We start from the raw sequence: 23,346 nt of genomic DNA, 5'->3' as shown, positions 1-23,346 counted from the left end.
GGCATCTGATGAGAGATCCTTGCTCAAGGCTGTTTTATTTCAGCACAAGTGATGCCCAAGTCCCGGCCCTTAATTTAACGGAGTTCAATTTCTCCAGAAAGCTCCCTGAAAGTGTTTAATTTATTAAAATCCTTTAAATGCTAATTTTCCCAGCTCTCCAGCTACTTTGGATTCTTCAAGGCAAACTTGCAGTCCCTTGAAAGAAGGAGAAAAACAGTTGAAAACTCGCCCTATAAAGGGGAATCGAGGACCTGTAAATACTGGGGAAGAGAATGCAAAGAATGAATGTCATCTGCCCTCCACACCCTCTCCCCTCTCCTTTTGCTGTCTTTAAATAGGGTGGTGTTTGAGTGGTAGAAACAGGTGCAAGAGAAAGACCCATGTGTGTAATAGGAAAGCTACACAAAGCATGCTTCATATATACCATCTGCCTCTCTGTACCTCTCCCTCATTCCTTTGCACTGAGAAGGGGGGTCCTGGCAGTCCAGCTTGGCTTCGTATGTGATTCTGTTCAGAAGTCGGGAATAATTAGCCTTTGTTGTTTGTTATACGCAGTGTTTGAATGAGGGTCAAGTTTCCAGTGTCCTAGATGCTGCTCAGAAGTAAACTGTGTTTCCCATCGCAAAGTCGTGTAACTCGGGCAGGCAGGGTACAGGCAGCGCAGAGTGAGATTAAATGGGCAACTCCTGCCAGCGTTCTAGCCGCTGCCGTTAGCGTTATGCATGCCAAGAACTTGCTGCCTCCAGTTCTGAAGGGTTTGAGGCAGCCGTATGATTAAGAAATTAAAGGACTGAGATACCCCTGCATTGCAGCAGCCCATGGGAGCTGAGTTCATACCAAGAGAATTTGCTCCTCTTCATTTTTAGGGCTGGCACTTTTGCTTGTGTATATTTACCAACAGCAGCACAGTGAGCATAGCTGTCAACAGCAACTCTCCTACTTTCTTGTTCTTCAAAGCCTCAATCTTTCCCAGAACGTGTGCTTAGATAGATGTGATATACAACAGGAGAACCTCTGGCAGGGCAGTACCTCCATCATCAGTTCTAGTTCATAGCATAGCAGAGGAATCCGGTGTGTCACCAGGATTTAATCTGTGATCGGCATTTTGGAATTACAGACTTTTAATGCAAGCATGTGTCATCTTGAACACTCCAGCAGTTACAGGCTCTTCTCAGGTATGTGAATATGCTGCTGCTTGTGTTTGTGTGGGCCAGAGTGGCTTCCAGATGATGCACAGTGCCCGTCCACCAGTCTGCCTGGCTCCACGCCTCATCTGAGGGACCGCTGAAGGTTAACTGAGCGGGACTGGCACTTGGTGGAACGAAGCCAGGAAGAGCTTGCAGCTCTTTCACGGGGTGGAAAAATGGGCTCAGCGAGCTGCGGTGCCTGGCACTGCTTGAAGCTAGAGGAATGCAGGGCGTTCAGTAGCATCAACAGAGCCCCGTGGCTGCTGGAAGGACGCTCTGCAAGGAAGTGGGGTGGGTTTGTCACAGCTCGAGCCTTGCCTGCCGCAGCAGGGTTTGGTTAGTGGAAGCATTCTCAGGCAGTTCTGGTCAAAATGGTTTTATCAGAGGGAACGACGGCACAGGGTTATTTACCCTGTGTCTCTGGCCTGCGGTCGTGAAGGGAGCAAGTGTGATTATGGACGCTGGAAAAGGCAGTTAAGAAAACATCCCTGATCCTGCTCTCCCTTAGGACATGTCAGGAAGAGGCTGTCAGGCAGGTCTGGGGGATCCTGAGCAGCCAGCTCAGTTGTAACAATACTTCATTTCCTTTTCTTCTGCATAGTAGCTTTTCCAGTGATTTATACTATACTGAGGGGAGGATGCTGCACAAGCCGTTCAGAGAATTCATTTTTCACTTCTTAGAGCTCTGGGGCCATGGAGTGATAGAACGAAACAGTGGAACAGGAGGAGGGTGCTACGCATGAGATCTGGCTGGAGAAAGGAGTATAGAGCCCATAAAAAAAGAAGTGGTAGAGAGGGGACTCAATTGCCAGCATTAAGCTCAGCATCTGTGTGATGAATTCGTTTTCCACAGAGGTAGCTATTGTCACTCCCATCTCCTAATTGGAAATGATGAAACTGTTTAGTGAAACAAACTAACATTTAACAGCGTGCTTTCTCCCCCTGCCCTGTCAGACCGTGGCACTAAGCAATGCAACCCAGCTCTTGTAACAATCCGGCTCCTTGATGTCGTGGGTTCCTGAGATTGTATCGCACCCTTCCTCCACTTCTTCCAGGGCTTCCTGTGAAGTGCTGCCTGCAACTCCAAGTGTCCTTATCTTCAAAGCCCTCCCTGTCCCTGTGCCTACCCCAGGAGCCACCTACGTCCCACACGTACTCCACTGTCCTCCACGTGTTTCCATGTCGTTTGCTGCCGTGCTTATTCCCCTAGGACTGCCAAGAAGGGCTTCTGCCTAGGGCAGCCTCTGTCTCAGCCTGAACAGGATCCAGAAAGGAGGTGGCCTGATGTTTTCCTTCTTTAGCTGAAGTTAAACTTGAGTTCAGTCCCAACTGTTTTCAGTTCCTGCTTGCAGTCCTTCCCCCTCCTTCAGGGACTGAGTGGGAAAAAAGGCCGTGACTTTTGTTCAGGGCTTTCCTCTGAGAGTTCAGCCTTCCCTGAGCTGGGGAGAGCCAGGGAGCGGGCGGCCCTCCCCAGCCAGCTGCCCTGCCCGCCTGGGGGCAGAAGGCCCTGGGGTCTGCCCTCCTAGGGGGCTGCTCTGCCCCCTTCGCCCCCGCGTCTCCTACCTGCCCCGCCGGCTGCGCGGGCTCTTGACTCCGCCACCCGCTTCCCAGCCCGTCCCCTCCTCTCCGAGGAGAGGCCGCGGTGACCCTCCCTTGCGAGGGGAGCGGGCGGGCACCGGCGCGCCGCCGCGTGCCCTGGGACCCTCCGACCCCGCCCCCTCGATGCCACGCCCCCTGCAAGCCCCGCCCCTCAATTCCCCGCCCGCCCCGCCCCTGTGTTCGCGGCGGCGGCGGGTGTGGGAGCGGCCGCCCCGATGTCGGGCCCGCGGGGCGCCCTGCAAGCCTGGTGCCGCCGGCAGTGCGAGGGGTACCGCGGCGTGGAGATCCGCGACCTCAGCGCCTCCTTCCGCGACGGCCTGGCCTTCTGCGCCATCCTCCACCGGCACCGGCCCGACCTCCTGTGAGTGCGGCCGTGGCGGTGCAGGCCGCGCGGCACCGGCCTCTCCTCGCTAGCCGCGCCGGACGGGGCGCCGCGGGGCCCGGCTCCGGCCCGTGGGCGCTGGGGGCAGGAAGAGGGGGGCGGAGGTTTGGGGTGCGGGGGGCGCCAGGAGCCCCGTTTCTGGAGGGGCTGAGCCGTCCGTGCCCCTTTGCCGCTCTCCCGGGGGCTGCCAGGGTGGGCGCGGGGCTCGCAGGGAGCAGAGGGAGCTGGAGGCGCCGTAGGAAACCGCCGCAGGCTGGTGGCAGGGAGGGGCAGAGTCTCCCTGTGCGTGGACGTGGTGGGTTTGGGAGGAGAGCGTGCGGCAGCGGCTCCGTTGCCTGTACAGGGATGGAGGATGCTGCGTTTCAGTGAGTGACTTTCTGAGCCGAGCTTGGAGACCCGTCAAGGTCAGGGTTGGCAGGAGTCTGTGTGGTTTAAGGCCGAGGAGAGTGTGGAGGTGGACTAGGTCCGGCTGTACACCCAACTGGGGGCAGTGCCTGTTGGGGAAGAGGCAGGACGCTGGCAGCTGGGCACGGGGGTTTCACTTCTGCCAGAGGTGGGCATTCCCACTTGCTGAGGACCAGAAGCCTGCCTCACACAGGGACGTTCCCAGCTGCCAAAGGCAGCCACTCTGAAACACACAGAGCTCTGGACCAGGTCGCTTCATGCATTTGCTTCCAGCTTGTTTGCTGTGGATGCCGCAGTGAAAGCAGGAGGTCCCGAATAGCAGGAGGGATGTCGAGCATTGCTAGCCTCCCCTGGCAGGTGGCTTGGAGTTGAGTTTCCTCCGTCAGCCTCCCTTTTGCAGGGTGGCTCTGAGGGGGAATGTGAGTTTCAAGAGGCAGCTGGTGAGTTTGGGATTGCTTGGGGGCACAGTGTCAGGCTGGAGAAACTGGCTGAGTTGGCTGGAAGGAATCTGCCCCGACCTGCCACCCGTCGTAATCCTGCATGCCCCGACGCTGCTGGGAATCCAACTCCCGTCTGCTCTAATCTTTGGTAGCCCTTGCAATGCAGGTAGGCATCGCCCCACCTTGCCATGCCTCCGGCACGCATATGCTCCTCACCTGTCAGCAGCCTGCTGGTGTGTCCCCTGTCACGTTCTGCCTTGGGGCTGGTGGTTCTTCCTCTGAGGTTGCCTGAATTGACCAAATCCTCTTTTCTGAGCTGGCCCTGGGATGGCCTTTTGTCATGACAGCAAGTTGTAGCAGGCAAGGGATTGATGGTGACTCCACTGTGGTGCTGCAGTGCCCATGAGAGGACAAGACAGCCCTGTGTTCTTACAAGCAGAAGCTGAACAGGTAGGCTAGAAATCGAACTGCTGCCTGCTGTTCCAGGTGGCTGCCACAAAGCCTTCAACATGACTTTTGGGGACCACCGAGAGCCGAGACACAGGGTGGCTTTGCATCACTCTGGGTCTTGAGGGAGCTGTGTGGTCTTGTGTCCCAGCAACTCCCGGGTGGTATGGCTCGCTCTGACCAGCTGGGATAGAGCCTCTGAAAACACTCCCAGTCGCAAGGCTGCTGGAGAGGAAGAGGCAAATTAAGGACAGGAACACTTGCAACTACTGCGTTTCTGAGATGTATTTTTTATTTTTTGATAAGTGGCACAGTAACTGGGAACTGAAAACCAGAGGTTCAGCGAAAGCTTATGGTAAACACCACTAAAGCCACCTGATGCTTTCCTTTAACCATATTTACCATCCCATTAAGCAGCAGCCGCCACTGCCTTTAAGTTGTCAGAGGGCTTAGATCTGCTCCTGGCAGATGTCCTAGCTAAATGCTTCACAAGTCCTCTGCACGAGCTGTATTGCAGAGACAAAGCCTCTGTATTGCAGAGACAGGGCCTTACAAGGACATGGCATGTTGTAGAAGGATTTTCAGAGGGTGGTCAGGAGAGTAGCATTATTTCATCTGATTCCAGCTTCTTCAGCCTGTCCCGATTTGGAAGTGGGAAGATTGGATCAGAGGCAGTAAATCTCCTGATGGCAGAGGAAAAGTGGTTGCCCTTCTTTTCTTCTAAAGTGCTTTCAGTCAGACCGGTAATGGGACTTGGCAGGGATCTGTGAGTACCTTTCTGACCTTGCGTGGTCTTCCTTTGTGCGAGGCTCTCCTGACCTGCATGAAATGACCGCGCTGCTCCCCAAAGGCTGAAGTTCCTCTGTACTCGGCTGCTTCCTGCCGTCTTCCCCTTGGGTTGCAGAGTGGAGGGATGAGCACATCCGTACAAGAGCTGAGCTGGAGCTCTATTCTCTACCTGTGTGGCCCCGCTCCTCTGGCACCCTGATCTTCTGAACTTTCTTTTGCTGCTGTGGTGGCTGTTGGTCTGTCCCAGTTGTATGACCTGGCCCGAAGGCCCCCTGTTGTGCTGCTGTGCTGGTAGGTGACATGCTGGGGAAGAGGCTGTCGTGAAGGGCTGTACAGGTATGTGAGACTGAGGACAGTTTTCCGTGTGACCACTGATTGGGACACAATTGCCTTGGGATAAGGCAGTTGGTATCAGATGGATGCTCCTCTGGAGAGCTTCAGAGCAGCTCCTGCAGAGCTCTTGGAAACACTAGAGGTTTGGGTTTTTTTGAAAGTAGTAGACTGGAAGTGCTCAGTGTCTACTGAATTCGGCTAAAGGTGCCTTGAACTGACCACCAAGGATGAGGTGCATACCTGCAGGACCTGTGTATTGAAACACAAAGCTGAGAATCACCGTCTCTGGCTCTGCTACTGTACACATCTCGCTCGATTTCACTGCGTCTTTCTTCCAATCAGGGAAATGGGAAACCTGGATTTAGCTTCTGACTGCTGTGCTGGCTGTGTGATCTCGAGGCAAGCTATTTAATCTCTTCTTTTCCCTTGTCAGTTGAGCTGGAAGCATCCAGGCCAACTTGACAGTCAGCTGTGGGGATTAATGAGTTTGTTTGCTCAGTGCTCTAGAAATGTAAGGCACGAAATTTCATAGATTTTCATAGATTTCTAGGTTGGAAAAGACCTTAGAGATCATCGAGTCCAACCATCCCTAATCCCCATTAAACCATATCCTCAAGTAGCTCATCCACCCTATTCTTAAACACATCCAGGGATGGGGACTCAACCACTTCCCTGGGCAGCCTAAAATTGGTGTTTACAAGGCATTTGCTGCAGCTTAGCGAAGCAAAAAGCATCTTTCAGCATCCCAAGCTGTGCAGCTCAGGGGAGGTTCTTGGCATTCGGGGACGAGAAGAATAGGAGAGCGTGGCACATGCCTTTTGAGTGCTGAGAGAGAGGCAGAGGCTTGAGGAAAACAGGAGATGAGAGCCATGCGCTTGAAACGCTGTTTTGTGTCCCCAGAGCTGTGGGTTCAGTTACAGGCAGGATCACAAATCTCATTTGTTTCTTCCCGTGTACTGCCTGCTTTTCCCTGACAAGACCTGGAAAGCTGAAGGGCTTATTATGCAGCATTGCCGTTAAAGTGCTCATGATTTATATTTGAGGAATCCAGGAATTTGCTCTGGTTTTAGCTGTATGGTGCACCCTTCCCCCTTCCCTGGGTCTGCTGTGCTCCCTGGCAGCTGCCCTAAACCCCGGAGTGCTTAGTGGCTCTGCGTGTATCTAATTAGGTAAGCACTTGGGATGTTATTTGCGTGGAAATATTACTCCAGGATATGCTATGACGCTGGGGTTTGCTGAGTCAAGACAGTTGTTCAACTGGGATAGCAAGAGTCTCGCTTATTCCTACATCCAATCCCTCGGACTGGTATGTTGTCAGGAGAGGAGCCTGAGCCGAATGAAAGGCTGCTGGGATTAGGGCAAGGAAATAATGTGACGTGCAGCCACGGAGCTGTGAGATGGCAAGCTCTGGTCTTTCTGCAGAGGAGGCAGTTTTTAGAGAGGAAAGGGGTATGTCTGGGGTGACTTTCCCCTGTGCCTGAGAGGCCAGTCTCCTTGCATGTTGGTTCAGGGAATGTGCCCGGAGCAGCAGGGATGCCACGCAACAGAGTGGCATGCAGGAGTGCTCACGTTGGGAGTGATGGAGATCAGTGTGGTCCTGCTTGGCTTGTTCGGAGAGGGAGCTGGAAAATGCAGCAGATAGGAACTGAATAAACTGTGATCTCTGGGGCCTCGTACTGATGGACTTCAGTATCTTGGGTAAAAGCTAAGAGTCTGCAATCCTACTTAGTGGAAAAAAATCTATTCCCTCACTGCTCAGTAGTCCTCTGTTACCTCTTGAGCTTCACGTCCTCTCTACTGGCATCCACTTTCCCAGGCAGGTTTGCCTTGGTTTACTAAAATGGCTTTGGTTCGCTGGGGCAGAGTGGAATGGACATGATGTCTTGTCTCTCAAAAAATACTCTCCCAACCCAGGCCACCAAGGAGTCTTCAAGCTTCCAGCTGCACCACTCCCATATCCTGAAAGTGAGGGCATTCAAAATGAAGGTCATGAATGTTTAGAGGGCAGTTGATATATCAACTTTGCTGTCATCGCTTCTCCTGTGTTCCCAAGCTGGTATTTTCTTTAAAAGAAAAAAAAAATACAGCAAGGTTAAAGGAGTTCTCTCGACCAAAAAAGAGAAAAAAAAAAAAAAAAAGGCTTAGGGAAAAAACATGTCCCAGTGGAAACTAGTCATAAATACAAAAAGGCACTGGTTTTCACATCGAAGCGAAGGCTGCGGCTGGAGCCTTTTCTCACCAGCACGTCGAGAGGGAAAAGTTGCGTTGCGGTATTTTGAACAGGCTGGGTTCCGCGCGTGGATTTGCACGAGCTTTCAGGAAGGTGCTTAACACAGAACTGAAGGTCCGGCCCATCCTCTGCCGATCTGCGGCGTTCGCTCCCGCAGCAGCGAGCGGTGGCAGTTTCATCTGTCTGTGAGGAAACAGTACCAGCAGCCTCTTCCTTTTGAACGGAGGAAGTGTAATTTTATGGTGGCACGAGCAGCTGGGAAAATCTTCCTGAGCTCATCATGGACTTCCTCTGCGGTGTTGGGAAAGGCGCGCGAGCGGCTTCGAGGGAAGGGGCCAGTTGCCCTGCGGTGCGGCACCGGGACGGGTTGGGTCAGTGTTACAGGAAAAGGCAATAAAATCTGAAGGGGGATGAAGGAAGGGAGGCTCCTGCAGCCCCTCTCCATGGGTGTGCAGCTGAGGATTCACCATCTTGCCCAATTCCTGCACACCACTTTTGGGGTGGGAGGGACACTCCCCTCCTCTAATCTGAATTGTCTTTCTGGGTCAGTCTCCCAAGCTTTGGTGCATCTCTCTGGGCCACTGGGGTGGCTTTGCCTGACCCTAAACCTCTCTGGGCTGTGTCTTCCTTTGTGAATCCAGCTCACAGATGCACTGAGCTGCTGCATGAGGTTTTTTTGGTAACACAGCTGAGATGGTTGGCAGGAAAGGGCTGTAACTGGTTTAGCGTGATGCTGTTTTCACACATTATACCCACACGCACATGCAAAAGGCATAACTAGCTCCTTCCTGCGTTTCTCCCACTCTATTGAAAACCTGAGGACTGCTTTGACCCTCTACCCTCCGCTCCTCTGACAGAGGCAACTACTTAATCCCTGTGGTCAGGCTGATTTGATCCCCCAAAGGTAGGAATACAGGTGAAATGCCACAACGTGACCAGGTTGGGAACTGCTGTGGTTCCTCTCTGTGCTACCAATGCCTTGTGTTCAGCAAGCTGCCTGGCTGTAGAGGCTGCGGCGGAGGACAGTTTGCTGTGTGCTGCAAGCGTTGAGGGGCAAGCGAGGACAGAAGTGCAGACACCTTCTGTGTCACCCCAAATCCTGGGGTGACCTCAAATCCCTTGAGGTGCTGCAGGGGCTTTTTTCTAAGGACACTCGTAGGAGGGAGAGATCTGGCGCAGGTGGCTCTTTCTCTTGAGGTGAGGGATCTGCTTCCCCATCCTCCACCCAGTGTTGTGCCACTGGTCTTGGAGGGGCAAGTTTGGGGTGATGTGCATCCTTAGGTGCAGTGGTGTGTGGTGCTAATTGGAACGTGGCCCTGGTATTTCTGCAGCCTTAACTGTGAGGGCAGAACAGGTAATGAGAAACGAGAATGACATTTTAATTTCCTGGCCACCACCCATTTGGGACTTGCTTTACTTTTTAAATTACAATTTCCTTTTGGTTTCTTTGTCCTTTTAAAACCTGAAATCTGGTTTGCCAAGGTTTTGTTTATCTAGGGTCTTATATGTTGAGTTGTTGTACTGTCCCAGAAAGGTTGGCTGTCCTGAGAACCTGCGTGTGATGGCGTTGGGGCACTCTTCCTCTGTCTCTCATGTGGCATTTTTTGTGCTTTCTTGTTTCAGAGACTTTGATTCTCTCTCCAAGGATGATGTCTATGAGAATAACCGCTTGGTAAGTCCTCATTATGCTATACACAAAAAAAAGTAAGGGACATTAGAATGACTTGATGGAGGTCATGTAGCGTGGGAGGACTTCGTGACGATGGTGAGGGGGTGAGAAGAATCTATGTTTGTAAGTAACAGGCAGGACCTTCTATGGAAACAGAAGGAAATTTGAAACATCAGCTTCCAGCCTATACTGATGAGAAGATGGTTAACCTGTCAGTTGCTAAGACAACATCTCAGGTGAAGATTAAAATGATGCAACATCTGCTTGACCTCAGCTGTTCTAGACCTGCAGGCAATGGAAGCAAGAAGCTCATTTTGCTCCAGGTATAAGCAGAGAAGAAGGTCATGCTGGACCTTGGCTGATTTGCAACGTTCCCCTCCTGTTTAGATAGCTGGAGCCAACAGGAGAAGCAGGTGGTGGAGAACGAGAAGATGGCCAACACCAGGGGCTAGGGATAGGGCAGAGCAGCAATAGCCGTGTTATTTTGCTGTGAGGAAGACCTAATTGCTGTAGGCTCCATCTGATAGTTTGTGGAGAGACATGGGCGATCACCTTCCCGTGACGAGTTGGGCTAGGTCATTTGTGTTTTTGTGATTAGGGCTCTCCAGTTGGGTCCTGGCCATGCCCTGTCCTAGACCAGTTAGCTCCTTTCAGTCATTAGCAGCTATCTTTTCCCATTCAAGAGCCATGCAACAGATTTCTTTCCTATTAGTGACCCATATGCTGGGGTTTCTCCTTGCTCCCTGCTGCTTGCAGCCTTGCATTTAGCAAAGCTCAGTCCAGAGAACCAGCTTAAAGCCAGGCTGAGCAGAGCTGGATGTTCACAGGGCGTGTTTTACATCCCCAGTTACTGCAAATATCCATTTTCATTTATTTGTCCATTCCTTTTCTTAGATCTCTCTCCCTGCACAGCATCTTGTGCCCCAGAGACCAGGCACCTTCAGTCTTACTGCTGCCCTGCATCTGATACCTTACCATTCAGTGCCCACACCACTCTCATCCCCTCCTGACTCGCTTTCCTCTTTGGTCCCTGCCGTAGTCTTGCGTCTCCCCTCCCTTGGAGATCAATGTGGGTACACTGTCCTTGGCACAGCAGCGGAATGGCCAGCATATAGCCAGTAATCCACCTACACTGCAAAGTGGGAAGCTCTCAAACAGCTATTTTCCTCCTTTGCTCCTTCCTTTCAAGTGGTTGCATATGCAATTGTAGGAGCTGTGTGCTTCTTATCCCAATGTCCTTGTCCTTTCTGATTGCTGAGACACAGAAAAGTACTGAAGTGGCTTGCACGTGGCAGGCTGCTGGCTGTTGAGCCAGAACGGCGATGTGGGATGGCTAACTGTGGGAGGGGAAGATGTGGCACCCCAGAGCATGAAAAGATGGGCAGAGTTGGTGTTTCTGTGGGGTGAGTGTTTGGGGTGGCCAGGGACACTGCTCAGTAGAGCTGGTGTTTGGCTGTGTTGCTGGAAGTGTCTGCCAGCCCTGGGCCCTTCACGGTGCCAGCCAAGGCTCTGCCAGGCTCTTGCACGAGGGCACTGGTGATGTGCCTGTTTCACAGGTTGAAAAAACACGGGTTTTTATTTTCTAATGAAAACAGGCCTCCTGAGAGTCACCCTCCCTGTCCCAGTGCAGCCGATGAATGCCAAGACCCCTCAGGTGGGAGTTGCAGGGGCACGGGCAGCCAAAATGACTTGTAGGAAAGGGCAGCTGCAGCAACTTGTTCCCTTGCTTCTGATGCCACCTTTCCTGTCAAGCAGCAAGTCTGGCAGCCTCTGTCCATCAGGGATGCCATAGGCTTACTACTTAACCTTCCCTAGGGTCCTTCCAACTTGATTTCTGGTGTTACTTTTCACAGAGCATCAGTTTTCTCTCCTTAACACTTCTCTCTGCTGTTCCTGCAGGCCTTTGAATTGGCAGAGCGGGAGCTGGGCATCCCAGCCCTGCTAGATCCCAATGACATGGTCTCCATGAAAGTTCCTGACTGCCTCAGCATCATGACTTATGTGTCTCAGTATTACAACCATTTCAACAACCCCAGCCAAGGTGAGTGTCCTCCCACCTCTCTGGCTTCCAGTTTGCCCCCGCTTGAGTACAGGAACCCCAACCTTACCTTCTACTTCCTCCTTCCTATGGCAAATGGGAGCCCTGTGTGTTTGTGAGGAAGAGGAGAGGAGTGGATAGTACTTGCCTCTCCTGGATCTTGCTGGTGCCAATGAGGAAGCCCTGAAACAGGGAGTGGAGTAGGATGAGATTTCACAAGAGGTAGGGAGTGATTTAACAGCTGAGGCTGCAGAAGGAGGAACACCTTGTTTCTCCTCCCTCTGCACTGCGTTTCTGCCTCTGGGGTTGAGCCGCCACCCCTGGTGCTCATCAGACCCCTTGGTGATCGGCTTTAACCCACTAAAATGGGAGAAAGCTAGATAGGCAACCCACCTACCGCAGCTAATTTTTATCACATTGGTAAATGTAAAGTGACTGGGGAACAGAGGGAGGGGAGCCGGGGTGGAGTGCTTCAAATCAGCTCGTCTCTCCTTGCAACTGCAACCTGAGCTGAGCACTGCTCTGAGACAGCTCTTCCAGGGTGTCCCTCCTGGGTGGAGACGAGGGCTCCAGGCCTCCTCTGCTCCGCTCTTTAAGCCACAACATCAGATAAATCTCTTCCACGTGCGTGTACTTCTCCAGGGATGCTGGCCTCCCAGCTGAGGACTCCTGCTGGGGACTGGTGTGTGAGTGCTTCGCAGGATGCTTCGCAGACCCGCCGACAGCCCCAGAAGCCCTGTGGCCCAGTGGGTCACAGCAATACGTCAGTGGCTAGCCGGGTGCTCCAGGCTTTAATCATTGCTTAGGGAGTTGGTTACAAGGAAGCCAAACAGCATTTGATGAGTAAATCAAATCACAGTGAGAGGCTGGTGTCCCTGGGCCACAGAAGGGGACCCACAGCAGGGCCAGGCTCGCTGGCAGCCTCGCAGCTGACCCATTATTAGACTGTGTTTGTCTCTTCCATCTAAAATAGGCACTGAAGTGTCGGGAGTGGCAAGTCCCGTCCTATGTCACAAGGCTAGATGATATTTTTTTTTCCCCTCCCTTCCCCCACAATGGGTGGTGTGAGTCACCGCTCCTCTCAGTGCCTGATCCTCCCTCTTGCCTTCTGCCTCCAGCCAGAGTCCCTCCGCCTATGAAGCGCCCAGCTGCTGCCTCCTCGCCTCCTCTGCTGTCCCACAAGAAGCCCGTGGCTGCGGTCGAGAGTCCCCCGGCACCGCAGGTATCTAATTTCTTGATTCAAAGCCAGCCTGAGGCAGAGGTGCTCCTTATGCTGCGGGTGAGGAGACAGGAGAGAGCCTGTCACGGCGGGATGGATCTTTGCAGGGAGCTACCTGTGTATTTTGGGGTGGGAGGGGTGTTTGGGATTTTTGGTGCTTTGAGGGACCCAGCTGAGAGAGTGATTTCTTGACTGAAATTTGGCCATGGCAGGCAAGAGGCTGGGCGGATTGGTGCCGGATGGTTCCTTGAGCCACCCAGGGCACAAGCACCCTCCTTCCTATGGGAGGATAACCCTATAGATGAAAGAACAGGAATGTGGGATTAGAATAGCAGGAAAGATGCTTTTTTCTTTCTCGGCCCTTTATTTCAGGTTTTAGCAGACATCCGGGATGGCACATTTCCAAAGAGAGGGGTTTTCTCTTGCAGGTCTCTGCTGCCTGGAGTTTAGATTAGTCCCTTTCACAGCCATTCAGCCCTAGACAGGGGCAAGGCATCTTTTGGAGTGGCCCCTTCTAATTTGGGAAGAGGCAGTCTGCCTGTGCCTGGACTCGGGGGCAGCTGTTCTGTGCATTGTCAGCCCCTGAGGTCAGCCCCTGAGCTGTGTCAGAAGCACTCAGCGATGGGCCTTGCACAGGGAGCAGCTGTTCTGGCGGAGCCTTGGGCTAGGGAGCAGCTCGTGGCCCCCACCCTGAGCTCCCTGTGTATTGTGTCTCAGGACGATGCCCCCTCGGACCCGTCGGAGCAGTCCCAGCGCACCACGCTCAGCAGTACCTGTGCAGCCTGCCAGCAACATGTCCATCTGGTCCAGCGCTACCTGGCTGAGGGCAAGCTCTACCACCGCCAGTGCTTTAGGTATGTCGTGGCCAGGCCTGGTGGGGTGGCTGCTCTCCTTGGCAAACAGGTGGCCAGCAGCACCTCGTCTTTGTGCATCCATGTTCTTGGGCAACATGGAGCATCAATGACAGTGCCCGAAATCGTACCAAAGAGGGTCTGTTTGCCTGCCAGCCCCTGGTCTGGCTATCCTCTTGTGTCCAGCCCTATGCTGCTTGCATCCTTTAGTCCCTGCCTCCCCTGCTCTCTTGCTCCTTCCCACTTCTCTGACTTGACATCCCAGCCCCTTGGGCTTCTCCCAACTCCATAAACCAGGATGCTCTGCCTCTTTACCTCCTGTCTACCCAGAACACACCCCTCCACCTTCCAATGAGGTCGAAGCCAGGACATCATCCTACAGACCTTCCACCTACACTCCACATCCTCAACTGGATATACAGGCTCCCACACTGCCTGGGGTGGTGCTGAGCTCTCAGGGCAGCATGTGGAGAGCTGCAGACTGTTACCAAACCGAGGAATGAAGGATTAGACGTCAGCAGCTCTGTGGTTACTCCCTGGGTGCAGGTTCTTACCTGCAGCACCTGTGAAGTCATTTCACTTTGCTTTCCCTGCTCTGATGATGAAAGAATGAGATCTCTCCTGTGGGCCACAGGACAAGAGCTGGCAAGTGGGCAGCTGGCATCTGAGGACAGAAATATCGAGCCACTGGGAAGTTATGGGAGGCCTAAATTCACTTGTATAAACAGTTCCTGCCTAAGCCAGCCAGGGATGTGTCATAGAAACAGTGTCACAGAGGGGAGGGGAGCTGAGCTGGGGTCCATCAAGCTTCCCATCTGCAGCTGGGGCAAAAGCAGGAGCTTTGGGGTGCAGATGCAGTGTTACTCAGGGGCCAGGAATAAGAAGAAAGGTGTTGTGTCTGCCTTGGCACAGCTTATGGGCCTTCACACTGAGCAGTGAGATCCCTGTAATTTTATCCTGAGTGTTTTGCCTTCTTATATTTTTCTTGTTTTGTTTTTGGGTTTTTTTGGGAGGGTTTTGTTTGTTTGTTTTGTTTTTTTCTCCTGCTAATTCGTGGGTGCTGTTTGGTCAGGAATGTCCTGTGGCAGCCTTTTCTGTGGGTTGACAGAGATGAAACCAAAACAAACCTCTTTCTCCCCTTGTCCGAACTTGCCACCTCTTCGTTTCATCATAGCCCTTCTCTCTAGAGCCCTTGTGTCCTCACGCTTCTGCTCTACATTTCAAAGGAAATCCCAGTCAACTGGATACCCAGAGCAGAATTCCTCACCAAAATGATCTGCTTGCAGTGTAGGGCAGCCAGCTGCTCTGAGCACCAGATATTCAGACAAAAAGGAACAAGCTTGGTTTTCATGGGAATGCTCGATCAGCCCCTTGCCCTTGGCTCTCTTTCATATATGCTATCCACCTCCCCTCCCAGGTGGAAAAGGGCTGACTTGGTTGCCAGTGCTGTGTATTACGCTTGCGCCTGGAGGACTTCATTAGGGAGGATTCAAAGGCTCAGTGGGAAAAGAGTGGATGATCCAAGGAAATGTGGCAGACAGTGAAGGACGGGGGAAGCTATTAGCCCAGTTTCAGGAGGCAAGGCAGAGCATAAGAGTGGCCCTACTGCCTCATTCCCTCGTCCTTCCAGCCAAACGCCGTGACCCTGATGGAGGATGTAGTCAGCACCAGCGAGGGTGAGCGTGAGACCAGGCTAGCTTGTATGCTGCTTCTCCTGACTTCTCTTCAAGCCTCCAGTATGGGGATTTCCTGAGTTGGAAGTAGTGTAATTTCATTTAATACTCAAGAGTTTGGGTGAATTGTTTTATTCCCCACCCCCACCCCCGCCCAAAATGTGTCTGACGGTTCTTTAACCCGCCTGGACCCTTGCCCCTTGCAAGGCAGTCCGTAGCCTCCCTGTGCCAGTTCTGAACCAACTGCTCCCTAATTCCAGTTGATACTCCCTGTTTCTTGTCTGTGAATGGTTGATCCCTCTCCCCCTCCAGGGCCACCTGTGATCTTGTTGCTCTCTCTCCTGTCCCCAACCAGCTGCATCTTTTCCAGGAAAGCTGTGGGTTTCTGCTTTTCCAGATGTGGAAACTATGCCATATCCCTTCCACATCTGTTAAATCCTTTCCAAGTTGGAGGAGGAACCCAAACACACACAGTATTTGAGTGGTGAAGTCCCTATGGGTTCATACAGTGGCATGGTGATGTTCCTCTGTTCCTCCCCTTTCCGGAATGACTTCCCCAAGACCGCACTAGGATTTAGTAGCAGGAGTGGGAACTAACTCCATGGCCCTGCAAGGATCTCCCAGGTGCCTTGCCTTCCTGAGGGGCAGGATGACGTCCCCCATCTCACAGGGCTCTCTCTTCTCCTTGGCAGGTGTAAGGAGTGCTCCAGCACGCTGCTCCCAGGGTCGTACAAGCCCGGGCAGAGGCAGGGACTTTTGTCTGCATGCAACATCGTGGTAAATTGGCCATGAGTGGGAAGGGGGAGAGGAGGCCCAGCCCAGACCGACAGTCGCCAGAGCTAAGAACTGAAACCGGAGCTGGCAGCGTGGGTGAGGATGCCCTCCCCGCAGGAGCGGAGGTGGGGAAGGACAACAGCAACTCCCTGGAGAGCACAGCAGAGACCCAGATGCCTGCAGAGGGACTAGCTGGCCCAGCGGAGAAGGACAGCACACCCAGCAAAGCAGAGACAGCGACGCCCCCTGCTCATGCGGGCAGTGGGGCGCCTGTCTCCCAAACTCCCCCCAGACCTCCCTTCCCAGCAAGCCCACAGTGCTCACCCAGGACAAAACCAGCTCGCTGGACGGACGCGACGTCAGAGACACGCGGCCCACTCCTGCCCCAAGGAGGGCCACCGATGCGTCAGCCCTATCCCCTCCGATGTCTCACCCCATCCCCCGGCCCAGGTCCACTCTCCAGGGCGAAGGCAGCGAGTGTGGGCCTGGCATGGTGAACGGTAAGAGAGCCCAGTGGTGGCAGGGGTTACCTTCCACCTCCCCAGCAGCCGAGGTGGTTGGCTGCAGGTCGGATGAGTTTTGTTCCTTCTCTGCAGCCTGATATCCCCATCTGCCTCCAAATAAATCTCAGGCTCAGGTGCCGAGCCTTCGATTGCCAGCCGTCCCCGTCCCCATAGCAGGGAGAACAGCACTAGGTTTCACACCTGCTTGCTCCCTTCTATTTCTCCAGAGCTCTCCAGGGGATGCTGCCAGTGTGGAGGGAAGGTGGCAGTGCTAGAAGGGTTTGCAAGTGTGGGGCCAGAGGGGCACGTCGGTTCTCCAGGTGCAGCTCCTGGGGTCGAGAGGAAAAGGCAAAGGGGATGTTTGGGGTTGACTGACTGCACCGACTGTGGGAGAAACACCAGGAGGTCTTCAGGGAGTGGGAATAGCCAGCCTTCCAGAGGGAGATGTGTAAGAGGTGCCTCGTGTTGATTTAACCTCTTTTCTCATGTCCTTTTGGTGTTGTGACAGTCTGACACTGTGTCTTTCTAGGGAGGGTACCTGAACCCAGCCCCCCTGTCCCAAAACCCCGAGGGAGACCCTGCTCCTCTGACCGGTATGTCCTTCTGTTCGCAGATCACCTGCAAACCCCACAGCGAAGTGGGGCTGTGGGGATGGCTCAGCTGTGGTCTCCTCTCCCACCTCCACCAGCCCCTGCTCTTAGGAGGATGTAGGCTGTGATCAGGTCCCTTCCCTTACCTAACGGGTGCCAGCCCAGTACAGTCAGGCTGACAGTGTTTGTCTGTACCTCCCAGGGTCTTTGTCTCTTAAGGTTTGTAAAGAGTCTGGGGGCTCAGAAAGGTGTTTTGTGGCACGTGCAGACTGCCAAGTGCCTTCTGAAATGGCCTTGCTTGTGGGTGCTGAGAAGGGGACACTTTTCTGTCTTGTGGAGGGTTTGTCCCAGGAAAGGTCCAGTGCAGGGACATTGTGAGGGCCTGGCTGCAACCTTTACACCTCCTGGGCTCCTACCCAGGAGTCTGCTGGTGTTGGTTCATGTTTATCTGCTTTGGGACAGAGCTTGCATGAACACCATGCATTCACCGCGGCCAAGGAGCAGGTGCATACGGCAAGTGACTGCTGCTTTCTTGACGAGCAGTGATTCACTGAGCCACGGTGTGGGCTTGTTGTGGGGCTGTGCTCCCAGAGGAGCAGTGGTGCTTCCACCAGCAGGAGGTAGCAAAGAGGAATACATCCCTGTGGTGAATGGATGATAAGGTGACTAAAAGCCTTCTGAAGTGTAGGAAGGGAGTGTGACCACTGAGAGCAGGTATCTGATTCTTGATTCTCCCTCCATCCACAGCCTGTGGAGCAGAGCTGGGTGTAGGAATGGTGTAGGGGAGGGGAGAACCGCTGTGCCCATAAAGTTCAGCCTTTATCACTGCTTAGAAGATGGAGGCCATAGTATTCAGAAACAAAACGCTGGGCCCAGCAAGGCAAGTCAGGCAGGCTGTGCTTCCTTCAGGCCCGTAGGTTTGCCCACAGAAAACGAGACACTTTGTGTATGGGTAAGGCTAGGGCCACCTTTTGGATGAGAAAACTGCTTCTGCATGGGAGATGTCCTGCTCCATTCATCCTTTCCCCTGAGGTCTAAGTCCTTCTCCTGTGCTCGCCATCCCAGCTTGTCTCTGCTCCCTGCCACCTCGATCTTTCTTTCTCTTCTCCCATGCTGGAGCTGCTGCGAGAGCCAAGGACCCACCGTGGATGGCCTTAGTGCAAGCAGAGCCCAAGAAGAAGCCAGCTCCCCCTCCTCCCCCAGGCAGCAGCCATGAGACTCCAAGTAGACTTCAGAGGAGGAGGATGGAGAGGAGTTGGGGGAAAACCAGGAGTGAGGAGAGCAGGTCTGATGCCACAGAGCCCAAACCATACAACCCCTTTGAGAGGAGGATGAGGAGGAGGAGGAGAGTGCTGCCACCCAAAAGAGCACGCCCTGAGCAGGAGCAGAGTGAGACTGCTGCCAAGTCTCTCCACCCCTGGTATGGCATCACTCCCACCAGCAGCCCAAAGGTGAAGAAACGGCCAGCTCCACGAGCCCCTAGTGCTTCCCCATTAGGTGAGCTTCCCCCACTCCCCTATCCCTTCTCTGCTCCCACTGTGCAGCTCCTTTGGAGGCTTCCCCTTCCCAGGTGCCTCTGCATCACCCTGGCAAACCAGGCCTTTGTGCAGTGATTGATTGTGCTGCGACTTGTGCTAGCCATGTCCTCCCTACCCACTGGAGCACGCATTTGCAGGCAAGACCTTTGCACAGGAAGGTCCCTTCTGTCTTCTCTGAAGACAGACAGGCACTGGTTCCCTTTGCAGTTGCCCTCGTTGTCCAGTATTTACCACTCTCCCTTTCTCTCCTGGCTTCCCCACTCCGTTCCTCCTTGAGCTCTCCCTTTGCTTTTGCAGTCCACCACCCCATCTCCAGGCTGTCACACTCTGAGCCATCATCCTCCACCCCATCTCCAGCCCTCAGCCTCGAGAGCATCAACTCTGAGAGTTCAGCGAAGGTGCTGGGTGACACCGATGAAGCATCAGTGCCCAAAAGCTCCTCCGAGCCCACTGTCCACACGCCGACGGCCACGAAGACCTCTAGCACTGACACACCGCTGGCCAGCATCTCCTCCAGCGAAAGCCCTGCTGCCCCAGCCAGCCTCTCCACCAATTCTCCTTCTCCTCCTCCAGTGAGCTGGCCAGCTTCAGCGCGGAGGCGCAGCCAGCACCCTGCATGCCAGCAGGAGCGTCTCCACCGGCAGCTTAAAGACCAGCCCCAGCCGGCTGCCCCCCAAGCCTCCTGCTGGGGCTAGCCCTACACCCATCCTCTTGGCTTCAAGATGGGGGGACTGGGAGCCCTAAGACACCCTCCTGCCCAAGCCACAGCTGAAGGTGAGATGGTGACCTTCCTCCCATCCAGATTAGGGGGCTTTTCTTCCCCGTCTGTCACTTGGTCACAGTGAGGATCATGAGTCCTGGCTTGCACCTTAGGTAGCTTTGGTGTGTGACCCTCTGAAAGCAAGCCTCAGGTATGAGCTTGTTAAGTGGTGACTCTGCTCACGTGCCCCATGTGCTAGAGAAGAGGCAGGATGTTCATGTGGTCAGACCAAATAGGAAGGGAACCGTGAAGGACAATAATTCAGCATGCTCGTTAGAGAGAAGCTGGGGAACTGATGCCAAAACAGGAGCACAGCTGGTTTTTGCCTCATGGCTAGGCTGCTGCTGGAGATCAGTGCTCTGTTCCTCCTCCAGGAGGGTGTGGGGAAGGACAAACCCCGGGGCAGCCCTGTCTGCTCAGTCCCAGCTGTTGGGATGCTATATTCCTTTCCTTTCCTGGACCCTCAGTATCTCCTTTTGTCCCCCCTCTCCAGTCTTCCTGCAAAGAGAACCCCTTCACCGGAAGCCATCGCCTGCGCCTCCCCCTCCGCAAAAGAAACCTCCCAAGGGCTCCAAGCCAGTGCGTCCTCCTGCGCCGGGCACGGCTTCCCACTGATCAACGCCAAGGTAAAGGACCCTTGGAGCAGAAGGGAAAAAGCCAGCTCTGCACTATTGCCCAGGGCCGTAGCTGTGTACATGCACCCTGCCGATGCATGTGTGGGTAGGGATTGCAGCAGGTCGTTGTGACTGGGGAGAATGGTGTCCAGGCTAGACCTTGTTGACGGCAGCCACCATCGTCTCCCTTTGCTCCAGAGTGAGGTGGGATTTTGCATCCACGCTTAGGTGGAGTGGTCTGTTGTCTCCCTGCCCCCATTAGTGTTGACCAGCCTTAGGGTTACGCCTGGAAACTGCAGGTTGATGGTAATGGAAGGCTCTGCCTTGCGGTTTGCAGGTCCAGACAGATCAGTACATCCCCGAGGAAGACATCTATGGGGAGATGGATTGCCATTGAGCACCAGCTGGACCAGCTGGAGCATCGTGGGGTGGCCTTGGAAGAAAAAACTCTTCGCAGCACTGAGAATGGTATGTGGGGTGGGCTGTCTGTGGGTGTGGGCAGGACAGACCCTAGGGCTGCCCTGTGTCCAGCCAAGGACATAGCAGTGGTGACTTCTTGCTGATGCTGGGTTGGAAGAGCGCAAGGGGCAGTGCTGGGCTCCAAGAGTGGTCATAGCCATACCCTGAACATGGAGCTATCCCTAGAGTGGAAGGAGGTGGGAGAAGAGATGAAGTCTCTCTCTGGGGCTCAGGAACAGGCTGAGGTCAGGTTTGCTCAGCCCGGTGCCCCTCTCCTGGCTTGGCAGAGCCCATCCTGCTGCAGGGTGATGGGATCCTGCAGGGCTGGGAGTGGCTCTGAATTGTCCTTTGCTTGGCAGACAGCCCTGAGGACAGCCTGCTGGTGGACTGGTTCAAACTCATCCATGAGAAGCACATGCTGGTCCGCCACGAATCGGAGCTCATCTACATGTAAGTGTGCGTGCAGGCATGTGGGGAGGCACCGATGCTCTTGCGGGGAGCCCTGTCTCAGCCCTCCTGAAATGTGCCTCCAGGGAAGAGCCTGGCACGGCCCTCCTTGCCTGGAGAAGGGAGAGAAAGAGGATGAGCACATAAATGTATCCAAACACACTCAGAACTGACCCACTGAAAGTCACCAGAGCCCCTGAAGCACATGCTCCGGGAAGGCCTTGAGCAGCCAGGGCTGGTCCCTGCTGATGCTTGGCTCCCTGGCCTTTTGGCTCTGCAGGATAAGACCAGCCTCTCGGTGGTTCTTTCCAAGGTCATTTTACAGCTTGGGATGATGTTCTGCCTCTCTGGAGCCTTGCAGTGTTTCCCAGCAATGCCTTCTTCCCTTGCAGCTTCAAGCAGCAGAACCTGGAGCAGCGGCAAGTCAGATGTGGAGTATGAACTGCGTTGCCTCCTCAACAAGCCAGGTACAGCATCGCTCTAGGTGCAGTTACCTCTGTTTCTTCCCCTGGGCGTCATCTCCCCTCTGTCTAGGTGGGTCTCTGGGTGAAGACAGACGGATCTTTAGGGATTCCAGCACACTCAGCTGACTTTAGAGCTGCTCCTCATCTCATCGCATGCCCCAGCCTTCCGCAAGGACAAGCTCCTTTTGTCCCCATGGGATGCCACCCATAGGGCTCTCCCCCCACAGCACTGGTAGCCCAAGTGGCCCTGCAGCTTGGCAAGGGTACCAGGAGATCGTGTGAGGGGATCTCTGCCTCAAAGCTCTAAATTCAGAGCTCCTTCAGCAATTTAATTGCCTCTCCTTTGGAATTTGACTGGGTAGAGAAGGACGGGACTGACGAGGACCGAGGGAGGGAGAAAGTGCTGATGCAAGAGCTGGTGACCATCATTGAGCAGAGGAACGCCATTGTGAACTGCCTGGACGAGGACCGGCAGAGGTGAGTGAGGAGCGGAGTAGGCTGCAGGAGAGGGGAAAAGTGTAGCCTGTCTGACTCAGCACACATGAACGACTTATGGGGGTGTCCCAAGATGTCCCTGTTGCTGACGTCTTTCCCAGGCTTCCCGATTCTTGTCTGTTTGAATGCCTTGTGTGGGAAAGACAGGGCAGTACTCGCAGCACGTGGCATTTCCTGCTGGTAGCAAATGCTCACAAGACAGTGATGATCTGCCCCTCCATGGCTTATACGTAGGAGGTTCTCTAGCCTTGAACAATACAGTAGCTGTTTTTCAGGGCTGAATTGCTGACCTATTTCCCACTCTTTCTTTCAGAGAAGAGGAGGAGGATAAAATGTTGGAAGCCATGATTAAAGGAAAGGTAAGAAACGATCCGGAAGATTTTTGTGGTGATGGTTCACTGCCAGCATAAGCCATTCATGAAATTGTGTGCAGAAGGAGAGATTGAATCTATTCTGTGTAGACTCTGGAGCCTTTCCTGTAGGGCCGTTCAGTTGGGGCACAGTTGTGCTGCGCATCCCTGTTACCACAGGAAGAAGTGTGCGTGCAGTGGGGGCTTTGGTTCATGGCTGTCATCCTTGCCCCTGTTGCACATGTGCGTGTACAACCATCAGCCTCCCCCAGTAACAACCTCCCTTTGCAACTCCAGACTTTCACAAGGACACGGAGACTGAGAGCAAGAAGAAAGGCAAATTCAAGCCCATGAAGGGGCTAAAGCTGCTGGGTAACAAGCATGACTCCAAGAGCAAATCGCCCAAGGAGAAAAGCTAGAGCAGGGGAACACCAGCAGTGGGAGGGATTTTCTGCCCGACTGCCCTGGCCTCCCCACAGCTGGCTGAGATGCCTGCCAGGAAGGAAGGCTTACCTTCCTTCACTCCCCTCGCCTCTCCCCCCACTCCCTCTCCAGCTACCAGAGCTGCCACCCCGGGGAAACACCAGCCCTCTGCCCGGAGTGGGGGAGTCCGACCAAAGTGCTCCCCTTCCCGAGGCTGTGGAGGAGCCTGACCATCCCCTCCATGAAGCCTTGCTAACGAGGCGGGGAGAAGGTGGATTCGCTTTTCAGATACGTTACCCCATTGCGTTGTTCTTGTTATTAACTGAGAAGCAAGCCAAGGAGTTTGGTGTTTTGTGGGAAAACTTGCACTAACTGTCCCTGTCCCTTCTCACCGCTCTAACTGTGACAGTTCCATGTGCCTCTGACCTCTGCCAGGAGGAGACTGGACCTGCCTGTCCCTCCCTGCCCACTTGCTCTTGTCCCCTTCCTGTCCCATTTTAACTTCAGGAGAAACTCTGGCATTAGAATCAGGATTCTTTGGTTTTATTGGCCTAAACTAAATGTTAAGAAAACACTCCCACATCACAAGGCTCCAGAGCCATAGCCAAAAAAATAAATGGTGCCCTATTTCTTTTGAGCTGTCCCCTCCTCGAGCGCCAGGGCTGGG

At 53.9% G+C, this 23,346-nt stretch overlaps 1 protein-coding gene across 1 annotated transcript; it reads left to right on the top strand.

The window, feature by feature from the left end:
• The first annotated feature begins 3,001 nt into the window (after positions 1-3,001).
• On the top strand, positions 3,002-23,052 carry MICALL1 (MICAL like 1). Its single transcript, XM_086610213.1, is given in 27 exon segments — positions 3,002-3,147; positions 9,436-9,484; positions 11,381-11,522; positions 12,638-12,741; positions 13,456-13,592; positions 15,955-16,001; positions 16,004-16,333; positions 16,336-16,536; positions 17,069-17,132; positions 17,889-17,896; positions 18,249-18,449; positions 18,452-18,501; positions 18,503-18,626; positions 18,965-19,219; positions 19,222-19,272; positions 19,275-19,441; positions 19,921-19,942; positions 19,945-20,022; positions 20,025-20,053; positions 20,379-20,429; positions 20,431-20,509; positions 20,860-20,950; positions 21,340-21,370; positions 21,372-21,414; positions 21,774-21,888; positions 22,220-22,265; positions 22,529-23,052. Coding segments are annotated over 27 exon segments (2,808 nt in total). The 3' UTR covers positions 22,676-23,052.
• Positions 23,053-23,346: the final 294 nt, after the last annotated feature.

This window comes from Tauraco erythrolophus, chromosome 4, assembly GCF_009769465.1.
Source record: "Tauraco erythrolophus isolate bTauEry1 chromosome 4, bTauEry1.pri, whole genome shotgun sequence".
Classification (NCBI taxonomy): Eukaryota; Metazoa; Chordata; class Aves; order Musophagiformes; family Musophagidae; genus Tauraco; species Tauraco erythrolophus.
Note: the sequence above shows the minus strand (reverse complement) of the source record. Positions and strands in the feature narration are given on the sequence as shown.